General features: G+C 43.7%; 1 protein-coding gene across 1 annotated transcript in view; it reads left to right on the top strand.

Moving 5' to 3' along the window:
- Nucleotides 1–3,642: 3,642 nt before the first annotated feature.
- SORCS3 (sortilin related VPS10 domain containing receptor 3) overlaps nt 3,643–20,121 on the top strand; it is a 305,193-nt gene continuing 288,714 nt past the window's right edge. The window contains exons 1-2 of the mRNA XM_019555481.1: nt 3,643–3,672; nt 4,188–4,255. Coding sequence (XP_019411026.1) covers nt 3,643–3,672; nt 4,188–4,255 — 98 coding nt within the window. The remainder of the gene's footprint in view (nt 3,673–4,187; nt 4,256–20,121) is intronic.

Genomic DNA, 20,121 nt, shown 5'->3' with positions numbered 1-20,121 from the left:
CCTGCCCTTTGGGCAGGGGGCTGGACTCGATGATCTCCCGAGGTCCCTTCCAGCCCTAATGTCTATGAAATCTATGAAATCATTTTAGGTATAGGCCATTTCCATGTCAATAGGCAGCATGTAACTTTTTGTGCCATTAAAATAAATATAGAGATTTCAGTTTTTTTCTTGATTTGGGGTGCGAAGCAGTGAGCCAACATTGGCATTTGGCACGGGACAGCAGGTCCAGTTTTTGCTCAGCTGGACTACTTTGCAAACGCTTTGAAAGTAACAGCTAAATCCTGGGCTGTTTTAAAGGCTGCCTGAAAACAAACTAGGAAATCCCATCTGTGCCTTCCAGCCTTTGATATCTGTCTTAACCAGATGCTTTGGTAATTTCATCTGTTCCTTTAGTATCATAAGGCAATGTCATGGTGAAAGGGACTTTCACAGCTATTTCTTTTCAGAGGTGTGTGTATTATCTCTCTGGTTCTCCGTGGGTTTTCAGCTTCCCAGTCTATTGTAAATGTTACATGTATTCAACCTGAAGTAGCTTGTTTCGCTGGCAAAAGCTGGTAGGACCTACCTCCCTGTGGCTGTAGTACAGGCCCATCCCTTGGGCAGGGGGCTGGACCCACTGATCTTGCGAGGTCCCTCCCAGCCATACTGTCTATGAAATCACTGCGGCGTGGGGGTGTGATTTGTATGGGTGACATGTTGCCGGTGACTCTGTTTTATATTACCAGTGCCTCAAGCCATTCTGCTGTTTCCAGGGCTCTATATGATGTCTAACTGCTAAAGGACGCTTACGTTTCTGCTTTGCTTTTTTCTCGCTTGCAACCTGCCTTTCAGTTGCCTGCAAGGATAGGGCCATATTCTGCTCCCCGTTACTGGAAATCTACAATAGCTCTACTAATGGTGATCACTTTAGTGGGGATTTACACCTGGGTGGCAGAGATGGACCTGGCCCGTTCCCACGTAGCTCGGATTAGCTTTGAATTTGCAAGCTTTACTAGTGATGAATTATGTACAGGAGCCAGTGAGAGCCATGTCAGGACCGGAGCCCTGCGTATGCATGCAGCCTCCAGCTGAAATTACGGAGGGATTTAAATAGGCAGAATGTAATTATCCTGCTGGACTTTGGCCAGGACACTGAGGCTTAATTATTCTAATACATTTCGGAGCGGATCCAGCGCCTGCTGAAGTCAAAGAAACTTCTAAAACTGGAGGCTGGAGCGGGGAAGGCATGTCACTGTTAGAAAAATAGCACTATCGAGCATCCGGGGAAGATTAAGCTTTCTAGCAGCACAACCCTCTGCTGCTGTGGGGATCGATTCAGGATCTCAAGGGAGCACCACTTCTTGGATAGCTAGAGGCGCATCCCATCAACGGGCCGACTATGCGGTCTGATTTGAGGCTCTTCCAAGAGCATCATCTGGGATAGCAGTATGCATCTTAAAAGATAAGCCGCTCTCACCAGACACCTGAGACCAAGTTGGGATCCAACTTTGCTGCATTTATTAGCCAACGTGTGGCGATGAGTTGTGATCCATTAATCAGCCCATTGCCCGGGCACCGTTTCTTGCCTTTGGCCTTGGCACAGTTTCATTTCCGGCAGGAGCGGTGCACTTCTTCTTTCTGTGCCGTAAGCAGAGATTGACACAGACCTGCCCAGGCTGGCTCAAGTCTGCTTGGCCACTGCTTCTTTGCATACCCTGCCCAATCTGCAAATCTTTATTTTCCCTGTTCATTTCTCTCCTTGGGGAAATGAAAGGGCAAGAGAAAGAGAAAAACCATCACAGTGGTTAGAGAGGAATACTTGGGACATCTATCCCTGGTCCAGTAACCTGGACCCTGGCCTCAGGAGTTTGTGTACAGCGTCCCTGGGGGTTTAGCCATCTCTCTCCCCTCAGTACGCTGCCAGTAATCCAGGGATGCAGCCTGGATGTTGGGAGACACTTGCATCTTTCCTTCAGCCTTAAGTTCATCAACTTGGGTGGCCTTTAAACAGCTTGAAACTAAATTAAGGGTATAGCCCTGTAAATGCCATTGAGCATCATGCTCTCAATTATGACCATTTTTTTTTTAATAGATTTAAAGCTTTATTTTTTTTTCCACTTAAAAGGGTCCTTTTTAAGGAAAATGAAAACTTTCAAATGATCTTTTTGTGAACTTTCCCCCAGAACTTTATCCAAGTGATCACATTTGTTCCTTTACAGAAAACATTATTATTAATTTAATACATTGTTTCATTTTCAGAAAGCAAGGAGGTTTTGGTACCATCTTTTATTGGACCAACTGCATAGATGGGAGTGATGTTACAGAATCATAGAAAATGAGGGTGTGATGGTACCTCAGGAGCCAAGGTCATCTAGTACAACCCCCTGCTCAGAGCAGGACCATCCTCAACTAGATCATCCCAGCCAAGGCTTTGTGTAGCTGGGCCTTAAACACCTCCAAGGATGGAGACTCCACCACCACTCTGGATGACCTGCTCCAGTGCTTCACCACCCTCCTAGGGAGAGAGTTTTTCCTAATATCCAGCCTCAACTTCCCTTGCTGCAGCCTGAGCCCATTGCTCCTTGTCCTGTTGTCTGCCCCCACTGAGAACAGTCCAGGTCCATCCCATTTGCAGCCCCCTGGCAGGGAGTTGAAGGCTGCTATTCAATCCCCTTTGGTCTTCTCTTCTCCAGACTAAATCAGCCCAGGTCCCTCAGCCTCTCATACATCACGTGCCTCAGCCCCAGCTATTTTCGTTGCCCTTGGCTGGACTCTGTCCAATGCTAGACAACTTCTGGGCACAAAATGTTTGTTCAATAGAAGAGATCACTAAAAGAACCCTTTTTTGTTGGCCAGGAAATAAATTGTTTCTTTACAAAAAAATGCCCGAAACTGAAAATAAAATATAATCAGCCTGGTTTTGAACCCTGACAAATGGGGGGGAAAAAGGTTGGCATTTTAATATTATTTAATTTAATATTATTTAATGTTAATATTGTCTACAATTAAGACAAAATAATGGTGTGGAGCTGTTGCTGTGAGCAGGCCCTTTAAGTAGAGGTACCTGAATCGGAGAAATGCCGTGTTCCAGAGTTGGGCCCAGCTCCACGTAGGGAGAGGCGGTTGTGGTGATATTTTGTAGGCATCTGAATCCTACTGAAATTGCACTTTGGATTTGGTCTGAAGTATTTGCAGGGACAATTGAACTTGCAGGGGACCGAGGATGTGGGAGAAAGTAGAGCTAGCTGGTATGTGAATAACATCACTTGCTGGGATCACACCTGCACCAGGCATAGACCAGCATCGTAACTGCAGGAGCAATTAGGGATGGGAACTCCACTACCAGCCTCTACTATACCTTTTGAGTTCCTTTCAGGGTACTTGTTGTGAACACCTGCTTCAGTTTTAGCATGCAAGTCGGTAGATTCGTAGCTGCTCAGGTCGGAAGGGCCCTCAACAGACCATCGAGTACGACTCCCTGCCTAGGCAGGAAAGAGCACTGGGGTCAGGCAACCCCAGGGTGGGGTCATCGGATCCCAATGGTCCCATTGACCTTGGGGTCTTCTTGATCATGATGAGATGGGACTAAATCAATGCTTGAATTTTGGCAGAATTAAATCCTGACTGAACATTGTGGCAACCTCAGATAGACCTGGAAATGCCATGGGGTTCTGGCTCTCCCACTTTCCAAGGGTTGGAGGGGGGACAAACTCTTGCACCTAGAGAGAGTCTTGTGGGAAACAAGAGAGCTCAGTATAACAATACCCAAATGCAGGATTGGGGCCGTGGTGTGCATCTCCATCAAATAAGAGGGGGGTCCGTGTCAAGCTGCTCTGGGCGTCAAGAGGTGAGAAGTCAAGTGTGGCTTCTGGGTAGGACATTCAGTTAACCAGGTCCATCTGGTTTCAACCCTGCCCTTGAATAACTAACTACGGATGGAGGGAAGTCGGGAAACAATGCTCAATTAATTCCTCTTGGCATGTTTTATTTCAAATGCAAAACATCCTGAGGATTAAAATAAACGTTACTGGTTACATGGATGCATTAAGTTAATGATTTTCCTTTTTACTAACTTGATCCTATAATACCTCAACTTTAATGGATAAATGCTAAGCTCTCCTTTGGGTGATTTCAGATGCAACATACATTGTTACAAAATCTAAAGGAAAATTCTGTTCTCTTTCTTCTTGTTTTTTCTCCCCTCCCAGGTGATTCTCATTCTGACGAAGCTCTATGACTTCAACTTGGGGAGTGTTACCGAAAGCTCACTTTGGAGGTAAGCGGATTATAGCAATCTTAGCAAATGGTCTGGAGTGGTTTGCTGTGTTTCATGTAAAATAGGATGCCAAGTGGCTGAGAGAAGGAGAACTTCAGTGAGTCTCCTGGGGGTGAAAGAAGTTGAAGCTGACAAATATGCTGCTTTGGATTGAGGATATTTGGTAAAGCATGCACTTCTGAATGCTCCGTTTGCAAGGACGATGGAGTCCTGGTTCGGGTTTTTCCCTGGGATATAAGAAATCTGGGTTCTTTTCTGGTCTCTGCCCCATACTCACTGATGAGTCATTTATCTTCCCTGAGATGCTAGTGCTTACCTGTGAAATGGATTATAAAAGCCTCTGTTTTAATTGGAAACTCTTGGTGCAACACCGAGCCCAGATCTGGCCTGATCTTAGCTGGATACGCTTGATATGGCTACTAAGCAATTAGCAATAGTGTCCAGAAGCATTTACATACAGGAATCTTACCGTGTCAGCCAAGTTGACCAATGGTAGCAGGGAGGTATCTGGGGATGACATAGCAAACCAGCCAGTATAAATGTGGTGACTGGTATTAATTAAGTACGAGATCCCACCTACTTACAGCTAATATATCCCATAACATCCAGTCCTGCTCTGAGGGCTCACATAATGGTCAGATTCTTGGTCCTCCTGGTTTCTGTTGTCTTCATTAGGCCTACGAATTGGCTTCTTCTGTTTAGAGAACTTTTGCTAGCTAAGCATGGTGCGGACAACTCTCATATCTACTTAAATCCCATTGCATCCTTCCCCCCAAAATCAGCCGTCTAAAATGGACATGTTTGTTTTAAGCAGGGAAGTTGATTCCCCCCCACCCCTTTCTTTCCTGGAATAGAAGCATGGAGACACTGCTGCAAGATGGCTGCCGTACTGCTCCTCAGGGAGGGGAGGGGCAGAGTTCACCCTTCAGGGTCAGAAAGTGTTAACCCTTTCACACTTGTGTCTGCTGCAGTTGGGGTCCCTTGTAGTAGGCATTCAGTTGTGGCTGGAAAAATCTTTTTTTCTGCTTTCCCAAAACAGGGGATGTGTCTTATTTGGGGACATGTGATATATATGAGAAAATACGGTACATAACCATCCCAACCGTCTTCCATCTCCTCACCCTTTTAAGCCTATGTGTAAGACAAGAAGTTACTGTGACCTTTTTACAAATGGCTGGAGCTAAGCAGAGAACCGAGATGAGAATTTGGGGTTTCTAGGGTTCCAGCCCTGTGTTCAGATCGTTTCTACCATGCGTCTATTCTACTGACTTGAATGATCACAAGTCGGCGTACGGGGAATCTAGGACTTTTGGTGGATCTGTGTTGCTTTCCGACCCTGCCAAACCTGCACGTTGAATTCTCAGCAGACTCAAACTGCAGAGACGGCTTCCCTTCTGCTACTCATGTCTAGGTCAGTATGCAAGACGGTGGATTGTGACTCCTGGAACTGCACCATATGGTACTTAAAAGCGCGTGCATGTAGAAAATGCACACAGATGCACAGTCTGTTAAGGTGGGGGCCTGGATCCTTTGCTGATGTTGTGAATGCAATTATACCAATTTGCTGTTTATGCCCCCCCGGGGATCATGCCTCTTAAATCCCACCTGTCCTGAAGAAAGGAATCATCTTTAACAAAGCCAAGAGTTCCTCATCGGTATACACCCAGCGGGACAAGAACATTTTAAAGGGCCGCGGCTCTACATTGATGTGTCATTTGCTTTACCTTTTGTCTTGGGTTTATTGTTCAACCTGCAGAGCGGATAATTGTTGTAGTTGTCAATTAGCCCGTGATAGTGTCGTAGTTCTGGATTTGACGCCCCCTTGCAGACACTCTTCGCTTTCTACCCAGCTCTTTTGACATCTTTATTCTTCTAGTGTTCTCAGTTAATTTAAAAGCCGCTTTTGGAGCAGTGTTTCTGGAGCTTTACTGAACGGGGAAATAACCACGCAGCAGAGTCTGTTCATACACTAGGGGTTAATTGTTCATAACAGCCCTTGAAAGTTCTCAATTTGCATGGTAACTCCGAAGCCTAATTGCACCACACCATGGTAATCTGCAAAGGTATAAATAACCATACAACTAATAAGCAGGAACAGGGCCATTTCCACTTACCTTGTATTTTCCAAGGTATTTAAGCCTTGAAAACTTTTGCCTTGTACCTAACAAGAACAAATGACACGGTGATTATACTTTAAACATAATTACCATGCAGTCTGCTCTGCATAAATAATGGAACAAGCTGGCAAATCCAGCCCTAATGCTGAGAAATCACAGAAGCATTTGAGTCCTGTGAAGAGGTGATAGTGGTATTCTTCATGGAATTTTTTAGAGAGGGGAAGATAGGGGATTACCTACCAATTTAGGCTGAATTGTTCCCACATGGGTATTAGCTCTTGTAAAGGATACATGCTAAAAGCATAGCCAGCTTTGTGAAATCCCTACCATTTTAGTCCTCTCTTTTCACAGCAGAGAGGGGGAGTCTGGTTCCTTGCTGGGTGTGCAACATTGCAAAAAGGTGCGGGTTCTGATTGAATGAATGAAAATATTTCATTAATAATGGACAGTGAAGTTGGTAGGAGAGGGGGAGAATAACTAACCTTGGTGAAGTCTAATTTGTCTCAGGACATTATATCATACTTCGCTGTCACAACAATGTCATCGTTTCATGTCCAAGGATTGCCAGATTTTTCTGTGCTCTGAATAGTATTGCTTACCTAAGCAATAGGAGGAGTTTGTTGTATCTGCTCAGAAAATGTGGCTGTTTCCAGGCGAGAAGAATGGCTTTTGCGGAAGATGGCAATAAATTGTGCACTGAAGCTTCTCAGGATGCTGGGACAGGACACTGCGTGCATCAGAAACTCTCGCCGAATTCCCTCTTGGTCCTTGGGTATAACATGAGAGCTGCTGCTTTTAATGGAAAGCTGAATTGCAATGTAAGAGAGATTCTCATCCCTACATCTAAATACCAAGACAAGTAGATCAATAAGGAAGCAGCCTGAGTGTAATTAAAAATAGAAAAAAGAATTACTCACATTGGAAACTGCCTCGTCTATCAGCCTGATGTAAGTTGAGGCAGACGAAATGCTACTCAGCTGTCGAAGGCAGAACATGGACATCGCCCTAACAGATCTGTCTCGGGGTTCGTGCATGAAACCGGCTGAAAACGTCTACCACCATTTACTTTAGAGGAAGGTGCAAGAAAAACCCACCATCGCCAAACTCCCCAGTCAGTGGAAGTGGAAACTTTCATCACCGAGGTGAATATTTAGTAGAGTGGCTAAATTTTTTCCATTGTAATTATTTTATCAATGGCCGATTGCTTTTTTATGATGCACCACCATTTTTTGGTAAGCGTTGGTCTGTTTTCCCTGGGGATGTTCAGTTTTCATTAAGAAAAACAAGGGAAAAGGAACATTTACTCCTCAAACCTGAAAGATTTGGATTCTGAAATGCTCTGGCCTTCACCCTCCCATTCTCCCGTGCACATTGACAGGATTCATATCCACGATGGCCATGCGCCAGCTGGGGTGCTTGTGGAAAAGGGAAGATCTAGTGCTTCATGTGAAGTGGGGGATCCATTCAGTCCTTTCCAGAAGACAATGTAGCAGCATTTCAGAATTAAAATACTTTCGTGTTCTGTCTTTCAATGACACCTGATACTTTTGGTGTTGAAGGGAGGAACAATCCAATCAATGCCTGGTTAATATCTTGACAGGTGACAGTCTGTATCACTTCTAGTTTCTTCCCCCCACCCTATCTAAAGCAAATAGGGCAGCTGTAATCATCTCAAGATGCGGGTCAGTTTTTTTAATTTGAGTTTTAGTCTCTGATCTTTTTTTGTGGCAGCTCCAGCTTAATTTTGCATGATAAAAAATAAATGTGGACTATAAAGAAATCTGCTCATCAGTTAAGCCACCTTGTGTTGGTTGCTTCAGTTTCAGCTCATGGGCTTCTGCTCTTGTGTTGAGTAAGAGGGGCATCTGATGAAACTGCTTTGGACTGTGTTTTTATGGTGTATGCAGCTGCGGTGTCCATCTCTCCAATAAATGTCCCCAGTCTTTCCTTTAATATAGAAGGTCCTCTGCTTCTGACTATTTTTCACTGCTAGTTTCATTGCTTTTTTCTGGTTCTGTCCTATTTTTTATCTGTATCGTTTTTGATTAGGGTGACTAACAGTGAATGTGGCATTCCAGATGAAGTTGTACAACTGCCACTGTTATCATTTCCATGTTTGCTCTTTCATTCTTTATGTAGCCTGCCATTTTTATTTACTTTTGTCTACAACTGTGGATTCAGCAGTTATTTCTATTGAGCTAGCTAGGATGATAGCCAGGTCTCATTTCAGAGCTGTCACTTGGTTTGGAAGCTAGGAATTATTATAATTATTTGTATTGTGCTAGGCAAAACGACAGTCCTCACCTCAAGGGAACTTTCAATCCCAATGTAAGGCAGGAGACAACAGGGCGACGCATCCAAGAGACAGGAGAGCACAACCTAATGGGGAGATATTTATGATCCGCGTGATAAGCAGCAAGTGCAACAAACCAAGTAATTAAGCAATAGGGAGTAGTTCAAATTAGTCCTTTCCAAGTACAGGATCTTGCATGTCAACAGTGAATTTCATCTGTCATCATAGTGCCTCGTACTTAGCTTTCTTGAGTCCCCATGGAGTTCCTCGTATCCTTCCTTTGGAGTTTTTTAATATTTTGCATCCAGTTACCTGTTTTGACCCAACTGGTGAACCCACATTTGGGGTTTGCAGCATGTCTGTCATTCGATGGTGAAAACATTGATACGGTTCAAGTCTTTTCTCCGACAGAATCGTGTTTATTTGTGACAAATGAGCCCACCATCCTGCTTCCCCTGATCAGAGCTGATATTCCCAAATCTGCTACCTCTGCAGACTCTGTGCCCCAGGAACTCTGTTTTTCTGCTTGCTCTCAGGGTTACATTCCCTTTGCTTCTCTAAGCTTTCTGATTCTTGACAAAGACATGCAAGAAAAGCCACCTACATATGCTTGCACTCGCAATTGGGAACCCCCCAGCCTACAAGGTTTAGCTGTAATCTGCCTTTTGCCTTGTGCAATTCCTCCACTGGTTGTTGTTGGGATGAGCTTAATAGCTGCTTCCAAATCTTGGGCTCGTAAATCCCGTCCTCCACCATGCCCTGAAGCTGTGAGCACCTTTCAGCATAGCACTACATTTTGGGTTATTTTCATTCTGCATGCTCTCATGGCTTTCACTCTTTTCCAGGTCACTAATAAATACAGTATCAACATGCCAGATTTCATAAAAATCATAGAGAATTGGGTCTAGAAGTGTCCTCCAGAGGTCATCAAGTCCAACCCCCTGCCTGAGTCAGGATCAGCCATATCCAAACCACCCTATACAACCCGTAATCTAAACTCTTTGTAAAACTGGCTTCAATCCTGACACGATACAAGATGTAATGCCTTAACCTGCCATGGGTAAAGCAGGGGAACCACGACAGCCATTGTCCTGCTTCTGTGAACCTTGTTAATAGACATTCAAGAGATCCCAGGTAGAGGGCCGCGCCGCCCACTATAGAGGGAGGCAAAACCCCCCTTCAGTAGGACTGCTTGCAGGATGTCACGAGGCAAATTGGCTCTTTAAGGAAACCTAGCTCATGCACGTCAGGTTTAGCCTTCTTGCTGGCAGGTTGTGAGGGTTCAGGAGATAGGCAACTCATTCCCATGATGAGAAGCTGTATGCCTGCCCTTAAAATACCAACTCTCCCTTTGGCCGTAAAGCACGATAACTGCTTGATGATGGGGGAATTGTACGTATCCATTGAAGAGATACAAAATCTCAAACCCACCTCTCTTGGGTTACAAAGTACAGACCGTAATCCGTGTTTACACATCTTTAAATGGAATATTGCAGTTTTGCTTCAGTCTGCTGAATTGAAACGAAGCCTACTGACAGCCATCACGGCCAGATTACATCCCCTGGCACTGTTACAGTGTTATGTATAATTTTTTTTATTACCAAACTAATAATGTGCATTATGCTGCTGCTGCTGCTTCCAAATGTTTGTTCGTTTCTGGAGGATCGTATTCACGCATAAAATTAATGCAGTTTTCAAACCAATAGCACTGCCCCTCACTGCATCTCATCTGGAATTGGTGACAATGGTGCAAAGAGTGGGGTCTGTTCTCTCTCTGATCAGCCAGCCGTGAACGGTGGGCGCGAACCATCCGATTGTGATACTGCATTGCTGATTTCTTCTGGATTTGAACCCAGGCTGTTCAAACGTTGGTGCCTTTGCTCTTATTAATTATTTGCACTGTCATATTACTTATTAGCCTTCAACAGAAGACCAGGACTACACGCACAGAACAAAAGGTGGTCTGTGCTATAAGGAGATGAGTAGCTGTGTAACCGTGAGTTACACAGCTGTAAGGAGGGTAGAAGCTTTACTGCTGCTACCTGTCAGGTGGGAATCTGTCTCTGGGTGTAATGGCTCAAGGCCTGTGGTTTTGGAGCATGAGTTGTGTTCCTTATGTTGCTTAGTTAGGGGTGCAATGTAGGGGAGGCTCTTGGCATCTGTGTTGGTTTGGCCATGGATTTCCTACAGCAGGCATTAGGGCATTGCGACAAGAAACTGGAATACAAGGGTAAGTTATTCACCTGCCTGGATCCTTAATACAGTGCGTCTGGTCTAGGAGAAGACTTGTGCTTAGCATGCAGGGGTGGCATTAATGGGAAACCAGATACACGGTGCTCAGACTCTAGAGTTAGGGGCATTACAAATGCATTCAAGGGTAAAGGCCCTTCTTGTCTTACAGAGTCCCCGCAATTGCTCTGCACCAAACTGTCAAAAGGGTGTAAGGATTGTATACGTGTCAATTAATTGGATGCTCAACTTCCGTTCTCTCTCTTCTCTCATCCTGCTGATTATCAGCAAATTAACTGTGTGGAGCAAGAGCTTTCTGTCAGCTATTGTCTGAAATGTAGTGCTCAGTCTTATCTCACGTCAAAGAAAAGACCTGTTCGCTCAGACTGCCCATCTCCGTATCGGGGCAGCATTGTTCTCTCTACAAGGCACTTTCTCCAGCTCTCATTGATCTAGTTTTAAGAAGTCCAGGAGGTGAAACTTTCACTAATTTTAACAGTCTGTGCCACAGGCTATAACCCATTGCATGCTTTTAGTATTTAGCTTGACTCTCCCCTTTATTATGTTCCTACAAACAGTACACCATGCTGGCGTGCACTACACTAAATCTTCCCCCTCTTTCTATGTCCTTTATATCCTTCAAAGAGTCACAAAATGTGATTCTCCATCTTGGCTCATTCTCCATTCTTTCTAAGGCCATGCCACAGAAATGTCCTACCGTGTTTATGGCCGTAGTTTATTAGGCTTCCATTTATAAATAATTGATTGTTGGTCAATAAGTGATGAATAGATATTTAATAAGCTGCAAACCCATAATTATAAAGTCCAGGGCATCAACACATTGTTTATAACTGTGCCTTATAATAATCTACAAAGCTTCCTAATAATTTATTTTTAAACTTACCCGGAACACATACTAGTCATTTCTATAACGTACTTGTAATATTTAGTAAAATATATCTACTCTATAAACGATTTATAAACAGATCCTTAATGTAAGTTGTGACTAAATGTAATAGAAAAAAGATTATGTTTCTATAGATTTTTTTTTTTTTTTTTTGGTACTGTCCTGCTGAATGCAGTAGGGATTTCTAGCCCTACCCTACAATTTTAAATACCCTGGTGAGTAGCTCATGCTGCCAGGAGGCCAGGGACATGGATTCTGTTCCTAGCTTTGTTCCTTGTGTCGTCTTCTGTGTGACCTTGAAGAAGGTGCATCTGTTCCCTCTACTTTTGGTCTTTTTACCATTTGTTTTGTCCACTGAACTTTGGGCCGGGCGGGTCTGATTTCCTCTGCACAGCACCCAGCACTAACACTCTTTAGCTGGTGCTAGTGCTATTATTATATCGCTCTGTTTTTGTAAGTGTGTAGTAAAATTGCACCATCATTATTTTATTTTAATATAAGGATCATAATAGTAGTAGCAATAATAATAATATACACTTATAGTAATAGAGCTAGCAACGAGCTGAGGATCCCACAGCATTGGGCATGGGGTAGAAAAGGAGTCGGATATGCCCTGCCCCTCTCCCCTGAAAACACAAAAATCTTATTTTTATGTCGTCTTCTGTAGGGTTTAGCATGACCCTGTGACATCCTATTGGGTCCACCCGTGTTAGACTCTACAGGACTATTCTCCGTGGGGAATAATCAGACTCAACATCCATCTTAATCAGATGGTAAGACTCAGAGTCTTACCGTCCGAGTTTCAAGAGTCTGGAATAGACTTTCCCCCAACCCAGAAGTGGTGCAAGCACCGACTCTGGCTACCTGTAAGAGATGCTTGGATGCTTTATCTTTCTGGGGTGCTCTGACCCCAACTGAATTCCTGCCCCTTGGGCGGGGGGCTGGACCCGATGATCTTGCGAGGTCCCTTCCAGCCTTAACATCTATGAAATCCATCTCATTGGAAGCCCTTGCTTGCAACAAGCAACAAGACTAATGGCACGTCCTGGATGGAAGGACGCAGCAGCATGGTACAAACGTAGTGGCTGTTTTGTCACCTCCAGGAAGGTGACCCAGTGGACATGTTGGGTCCTTTCCTCAGCGCACCACTTGCAGATGTGCAGACCCAAGCTCCATTTCCTTTATTAAGATGCCTCCCCCATCCTGTTCCATGAAATTCATTCATCTTTCACCAGTCAAGCTTGCTGGCTGGGCCATTTGTTTTGTTGCCTAATTGCGCTATCAATGACCTTTCTGTGGGACAGCGATTTTATAAAACATGGACCTTTTGGATGTATTAATTTTTTGTTTGCCAAGAAAGCCCTGAGACTAATTGCAAAGACTTCCCAGAAGATATTAGTTTACAAATTTTAATGACACTTATGATTTATTAATGCGCTTCCCCCTGCATCTGCTCCTCTCTATTCCTTGGTGGAATTCCTGCTGAATCCGAGCGAATTAATAAAAACAAAACTGCAGATCGTAATGGCATTTTAGCTAGGCTGTTAATTAAAAGCTTTCCACCCCTGTTCACTTCTTTTTTTTTTTTTTTCATATTCTCTAGACTTTGAAGACTTGGGTCTTGGCTAAAAGCAAGTTCTGCCTCAGGATACCAGTATGGAAAATGAATGCCGAATATGTTGATTTAAATTTATTTATTTAAATATAAGTGTAGCCGGCTGGTCCAGGTGTGCTACACATCTCCCTCCATGTCAGATCCACAGCACTAGAGCCTGGCCCTTCCCATCAGTCTGTTGAAATGCAAGCATTCACCTCTAGTAGCCCCTAATGTATTTTTGTTTCGTCCAAGACATTAATTGTTCCACGTGGATTTGCTCGAGTGTTTTTTGGCATGAAATGGGTGCGCAAGTGGCCAGTTGTACAGTACTTATCATGACTGCATGTTGGATAGGATTATTTGGCTGTTCCTCTTAGTAGAGTTGATTGGGAATTTTTCTGACAAAGCATTTTGTGGTTGGGGAATGCTAATTGGTCAAAAACCAAAATTTCTATGGAAATTTTCCCAGCCCCAGGACAATTTCTGGTCACAATGAGGAGAGAGAGGGAGAGACTGGGGATGTTTCTAGAGAGAACAGTGCTCATTTGGATAACTGAAGACCCAAATTGAAGTGCCTACTTGACACGAGGCAAAGGAGGTACACGCATCTGTCTCTCCCACATCTCAGGTGAGTGCCCAGGCCCTGGACTAATGGCTATTCTGGGAGCATGCTCCCTCTTTTTTGGTGGAAAAAAATGGTAAAAGGTTTTGCTTTTGTTTCCCATTGGACAGCAAGAAAAATAGAAACCTTTAATTATTTTCTAAAACTTAGTTCTTGTTTTTCAGCGAGCCCTGTCAGACACATAACATGCTTGCATCATGGCCTGACACCAAATCTCAAATTCTCCTAGTCCATGTGACCAGAGTAGGGGACAATGGGGACATCTACATGTATGCTTTACTGAGTTGACTAATTAGCTCCACAGTAAAGTATCACTGTCTACACGTGCGCCCGTATTAGGGCTCCATAAATTAATTAATTCTGCTGCAGGATAGGACTGACTGGGACAAGTACTATCTTATGGTGGAGTCATTTAGGCAGCTGCAGTGCATGTATTGACGGTGCCTGGGACTATCTGGGGCATGAGGGTGCTGGAGTGCAGGGGCTGCCTGCTGCAGCACCCTTGTGCCCCAGTCCCCCTGCTAGCCTGGGGTTGACCCACCCTGGCTTAACTTGCTGCAGTCCTGGATTCATGTGTAAACGCTGGGCCTGGGAGAAAGAAACTTCAGTGTGAACTGCTCCGGAGTTTTTCTTCTCCATCTTGCACTTAGAGATGCACCCACTCAGGAGGGAAGTAAGTGCCAACTCAAGTCTTGTCTGAGAATTTCAAAATCATTTTTAAAGGTGAGCAAAGATGGAATCTCAGCCTCTGCACATCCCTTTAGCCCTGTAGGAAGATGGTCCTTTTCACAGGATCTCATTTCTGGACAATGGAGCAATAGTTAGCCTGTAGCAAAGATGAAATTTTAATGACCCAGAGCAGCACCAGTGTCCCAGTTCTGCGGATGGGGAAGCTGAACCCAGAACTTCCAAAGCCTGCTATGCTATGCTATATTTATATATTGATATAGCTATATGTGTGTATGTGTATATGAGTATATCTGTGTGTGTACTCGTGTGTGTGTGTATATGTATAGCAATATAATAGCAATATGCTATAAATATATTTATTTATTAATGCACACACCTACAGATACACATATGTATACATATATATACATACATACATACACATGTAGGATACAGGGGCACCACTGACTTCTGGGTGTTGAGTGGTTAGGTTATATTACATGAGCACCCATGTTTTGATTCTGCTAACTAAGACAGAAGACTATTTAATATAGCATTTATGTATATGCACACACACACTGCTATATTAATTAGTCTTTTGTCTTAGTTAACGGAACCTAAATACAAATGCCCATGTGTTATGCCTCAACCTTTCAGCACCCAGGGAGGCGAGTGGCAGCCTCTTATCTACATCCATAAAAATTTTTGCTTCTGAATGAGCTCCCTTGAACTTGGTCCTCTGTTTGACAGCCTGGCTGATCTGCTGCCTCTGGCAAGGCACAAGGCTTGGCAAAAGTCAGTACGTTTTAAAGCGTTATAGCCCCTCTGAAATCCCCTTGCCAGCAATCTCAGGTACAGCGTGTCTGTAGTGCTTTGCTGGCCTGCTTCTAAAGAAAAGCAGCACGATAGCATTCAGGTGGGAGTTTGTAGCCAGAAACCTGCTGTTGCAGATCCTATGGGTGTTGCTGCTGTTGCTGCATCAGCAGAGCTGCATCTGTTAACAGGAATTGGCTATTCCATCTCTCTTTTTTTTTATATATCATTTGGAGTGGTAATTCCATTGCTGTCATTAGAGAGCTCTCCTTTGTGGAGCTGCCTCATCTCACATTATAATTAGACCTGGATCAAGTTGGCAAAACTTTCTGCCGAGAATCGCATTTTAGGATGGGTTTGTTTTGGCCACGCTGATGTCCTTTTCTGCTCGCTCTTCGCCATGCAGTGAAATTTCACTGGCATTAATACGGATGGAGGCCGTGTTTCAAAGGTAGACACGCCAGTATTCATGGACACCATATTAGATTCATACGTACAAGCATACAGGAAGGAAGTTCTTTATGCCAGAAATAATATGATGTCTGAAAAATCCCAAAGAGCTCTAGATTGATCAGTCAATCTTTACTCATTAATATTAATTGTATTTATTGAAGTAGTGTCGAAGGGGCAAGTCAAAATGATACACAAGCACGGAGTAGTGGACAATGAGTTATAGACACTTAGCACTGAAATGCAGGTATGACTGCAAAACAGCCTGGGAAGAGAAAATAAAGACGAATCCCGTGGGGTAGAATATTGTCTGTAATAGAAATGGCGGGAGGAATTTAGCTAGGCAGAATAAATATGTTGGAAGAAAGTATTTCTTCATGGACAGATACAGTGGTTGTATCTCTATGGGTCACAACCTGTGTACATAGAAATTTTACAGTTGCCTGAAAACAGGGTCTCTACATTTAGTGAAAATAAAACAACAAGCTGCCTTTGGAGCGTGGTTAGCAGCTCCTTATTCTTACTGGACCCAGCTACGAGAAGGTGATGTGATGTCTCCGGATGAGATCAGCTTGGGAGTGAGAACAGGTGATTGAAGTTGACCCAAGTAAATTGCAAGGATTTTTGGCATCCAGAAGAAAGTACCTTGAAGGAACATCAGTTGTAGCACAGTCGTCTTTGGGGGATGTTTGTAGTCAAGACCAGTGGATGTATCCTGCAGCTCAGGACTCCTCTTAATTTCCCCGCAGATCTTAAACGCCCAGGCATGGGCATTCATGGGCAATGCTTTCTGCCTTTTCTGGTTTGAGAGAAGACTTCACTCTAGCATCCGAAAGGATGATCTGCTTTAGGTACTGCATGTCTTCAGCAACACTGCCCTCTGCACTGGTCTAGGGACTTACCTTTAAGCCTCTCCATGGCAATGCAAGAGTGCAAGAGCCAGTGCGGCCTCAGAGGCCAGTCTGACTCTGAGTGAAGTCTCCCAGGCTCCCAGGACCATTATAGACTTGAAAATCTTGCACTTCGGGCTCATGGCATACTTTTTCAATCTCCTTTCTTCAGCATAGACACATAGCATATATGTAAAAGACAACCCCCCGCCCCACTAACAATGCATAGTGCACGTCCTTTCCCCTGGGAAGAGGCTCAGAAAGGTAATGAACCACACAAGCCAGATATTAATCACGCTGCTTAATGAACAACTGGAAAGCACTCAAATACTGTGAAGGCAGTAAGAAAAAAAAATCAGTATAGAATAGATTAGACTACACGTATTAGACATGGCTTTGTACATAAAACTGATTTTTAACTTTTATTTCCTTACCTATTTTCTGGCTTGCGTTAGGAAGAGTGGTTGGGTTGGCCTCTCCAGGAGTCGGCTTTTTGCTAACACCCATCACCAGAGTATTTGCATGTCTTGACGAGGATATGTCAAGTGGCACCACATTTCCTAGCAACAGCCCCTAGATGCTGTAGCAATGTTGGTGTATTGTGTCATATAGCTTCAGAAGGGCCCTTTATGATCTGGTGGTCCACCCTCCCCTATACCATGGGCCATAGAAACACCCTGAGTGCGACTCTTACATTAGACCCATTGAGTTCTGGTTTCACTGAAGAAGATATCTGATAGTGAGCTAAAAGCCCCAGATGACAGAGAATTTACCATATCCCTGGGTAGTCTGTTCTCATTCAGTCATGTTAAATTCCATTTTTGCCCTTCCTTCCACCCCCACAAAGACACTCCTCTAGTTTTGTTGCTGGAAACAAGCACCAATGTTATAATTCATAAACCATTATATTTGAGGGTGATACCCTCCCCCCCACCCCCAGGCTCTTAGCTCCATTCCTGGGCTCTCGGTTCTCATTAATACCTTCTTGGCAGGGGAGGATGCTTAAAATTAAATGTTGGAAACCTGGTTGCAGCAGACTGGCAAGTCCCATTGTTTAAAAAAAAAAAAAAAGACTTGATGGTATCTTGGAAAAACAGTGTCTTCCGCAGTTTCCCCAGTGAAGGCCCGGCGGAGGTGAACAGGGCAGTTCATACTGCTCCCCGCTTTTATTTTTGGCTGCCTGCAGACTCAGGCACACAACACGTTATCGTTTTCCACATGGTTCATGTTACCAAGGTTATCTCCATGAGTGTCAAGTGCCACACAAATAAGGCAGAAGTCAACAGATCTTGAGATCCTCGTGCACAAAGCTGGCATTCAGTGGCAAATTCTGTAGCATATCCAGAGACTTTGACCTAGACTCTAGATCCCAGACAATATGATTTATTTATTTTTGAATGAGTTATTCTTTCTATTTTTTCCCCCTTCAGACTTTTTCGTTTCCCCTCAATTAAGCTTGGCACCAAATTATATAAATCTTCATTGCTTTGTTCAGTGACTGGTAGAATCGAGCAGTTTAACAGGGATTGTGTCTCTTTATATTGGGATTTTATTATGCTGTGGTTATTTTTCCCCCCCCAAGTACACTGCCATTTTATAATGGCTATAAATAATTGGAAGGATGGAGAAACATTGTTAAAAAAAATCCTTCCATCTTCTTCTCAGTCTGGTCTTTTCTTCATTATCTCTGCAGTACATTCATTAAGACTCCTAATGAAGTTAATAAGTGAACAGCATCAAACGGTCACTTCTCCAAATAATATTTACAAACAGCTTCTATTCCCTCTGCCTGGAAGGTAGTCTGTGATTTATTTACCTGCCAGATGTTCCCCATGTGCAAAATATGTCAGGCCCGCCTTTCCGAATATGTTCCTAACCAAAAGTAAAGAAATAAAAATGAAAGCTCCCATAAAATGCCAAGATAAGAAGAGGATAATACATTTTTACATGCACGACTCCCGCCTGTGTATAAAGATGGTAAAGATTACAACGACTGTTTTATAGTCAGGCTATCAGGGCTTGTTTCTGGGTCTTTGATGACCAATTATTTCATGGAGCAGCATCTGTAAATGTTAATAGCAAGCTTTGCCCAAATGTCTCTGATCTTTACAGCCTCAGGGCCTAACCCATGCCAAGTGATTGCAGCAGGAGAGGAAGGCATTCAGCGTTGTACAAGCTCGGGCTATGGCAGGTTTGGAGCTGTGCTAGAATAATCTGAGAATACCGACACTTCATCATTTTAATAGTGTGGATCCTGTCTACAACCTGATCAGCAGGGAGGTAAAACTATACGGCCAAGATGGATTACTAGACTTTGCTGAATGAATATAATAGCCTAGCACAGAAGTGGATCTTAAGTGGGAAAGCAAACAGGAAGGCAATGCAAGAGCTTTAGAGAATTGGCTTGAACATGCGTGTGACGGGGCGGTACAAGATACTGACCAAGTGTTGGGCAGTCGAGGTCAATGTAACATTAAAGAGTTCAAAAGACTTTCTGAAATAAGAGGTTGAAGCAAGAGAACAAGCTCTCATGAAACATGGACTTGGGTCCTGCAGGACCTGTTTGCAGCTGTCAGGGAGTCGCAAGCTGTAGGGAGAAACAGGAGTACATATTGACTGCTTAACTGTATGTAAGATCTTAAGAACAATGAGACGGTCCCTTGTTTTATGAAGGCTGTCTGGCCAGCAAATACCATTGATCATTGCTTCTGGAGGGAGGAGAGTGCTGGCTGCTGAACCTAAATCAGGCATATTAAGGTAGTTGTGGGTGAAATACAGGGGAAGCCAGGGCCCATTCTTCGAGTACAAGGATCCCATGATCGTACCCTGAGACTGGTGATGCCTCCAACCTTGAGACCTGATGTACCTGAAGGGGATGGGAGATGTCAGAGGTGCATTTAGCTCAGTAATGAACACAGCTCTCATGCATTTATCTTAGAGGTGCTAAAGTGGAAATGTTCTCTCTCTCCTTATAATTCCTTGCAGGCTTTACATCTCAGGACCTTCTGTACATAGCATTGGGCTGGCAGCATTATGGGGTCATCGTCCTTTCCCCAGAATACTGACAGCTGCAACTGTGGCCTAACGTTGTAGGCCCAACTATTAAGACATCAGATTTAAAGTAGGCTGGTTGATTGTCACCTCTTCCTTAACATGTCAGCAATCAGTGGACCACGTTACATCTTTTAATATGCCCCTAATAGTGTAAAGAGAAAACATCCCATGGAAAATTTTAATACCATTATCTCCCACAGATGAGAAGGAATGCATACAAAGAAT

The sequence above is a fragment of the Crocodylus porosus genome, unplaced genomic scaffold (assembly GCF_001723895.1).
Source record: "Crocodylus porosus isolate Cpor-Errol unplaced genomic scaffold, CroPor_comp1, whole genome shotgun sequence".
Classification (NCBI taxonomy): Eukaryota; Metazoa; Chordata; order Crocodylia; family Crocodylidae; genus Crocodylus; species Crocodylus porosus.
Note: the sequence above shows the minus strand (reverse complement) of the source record. Positions and strands in the feature narration are given on the sequence as shown.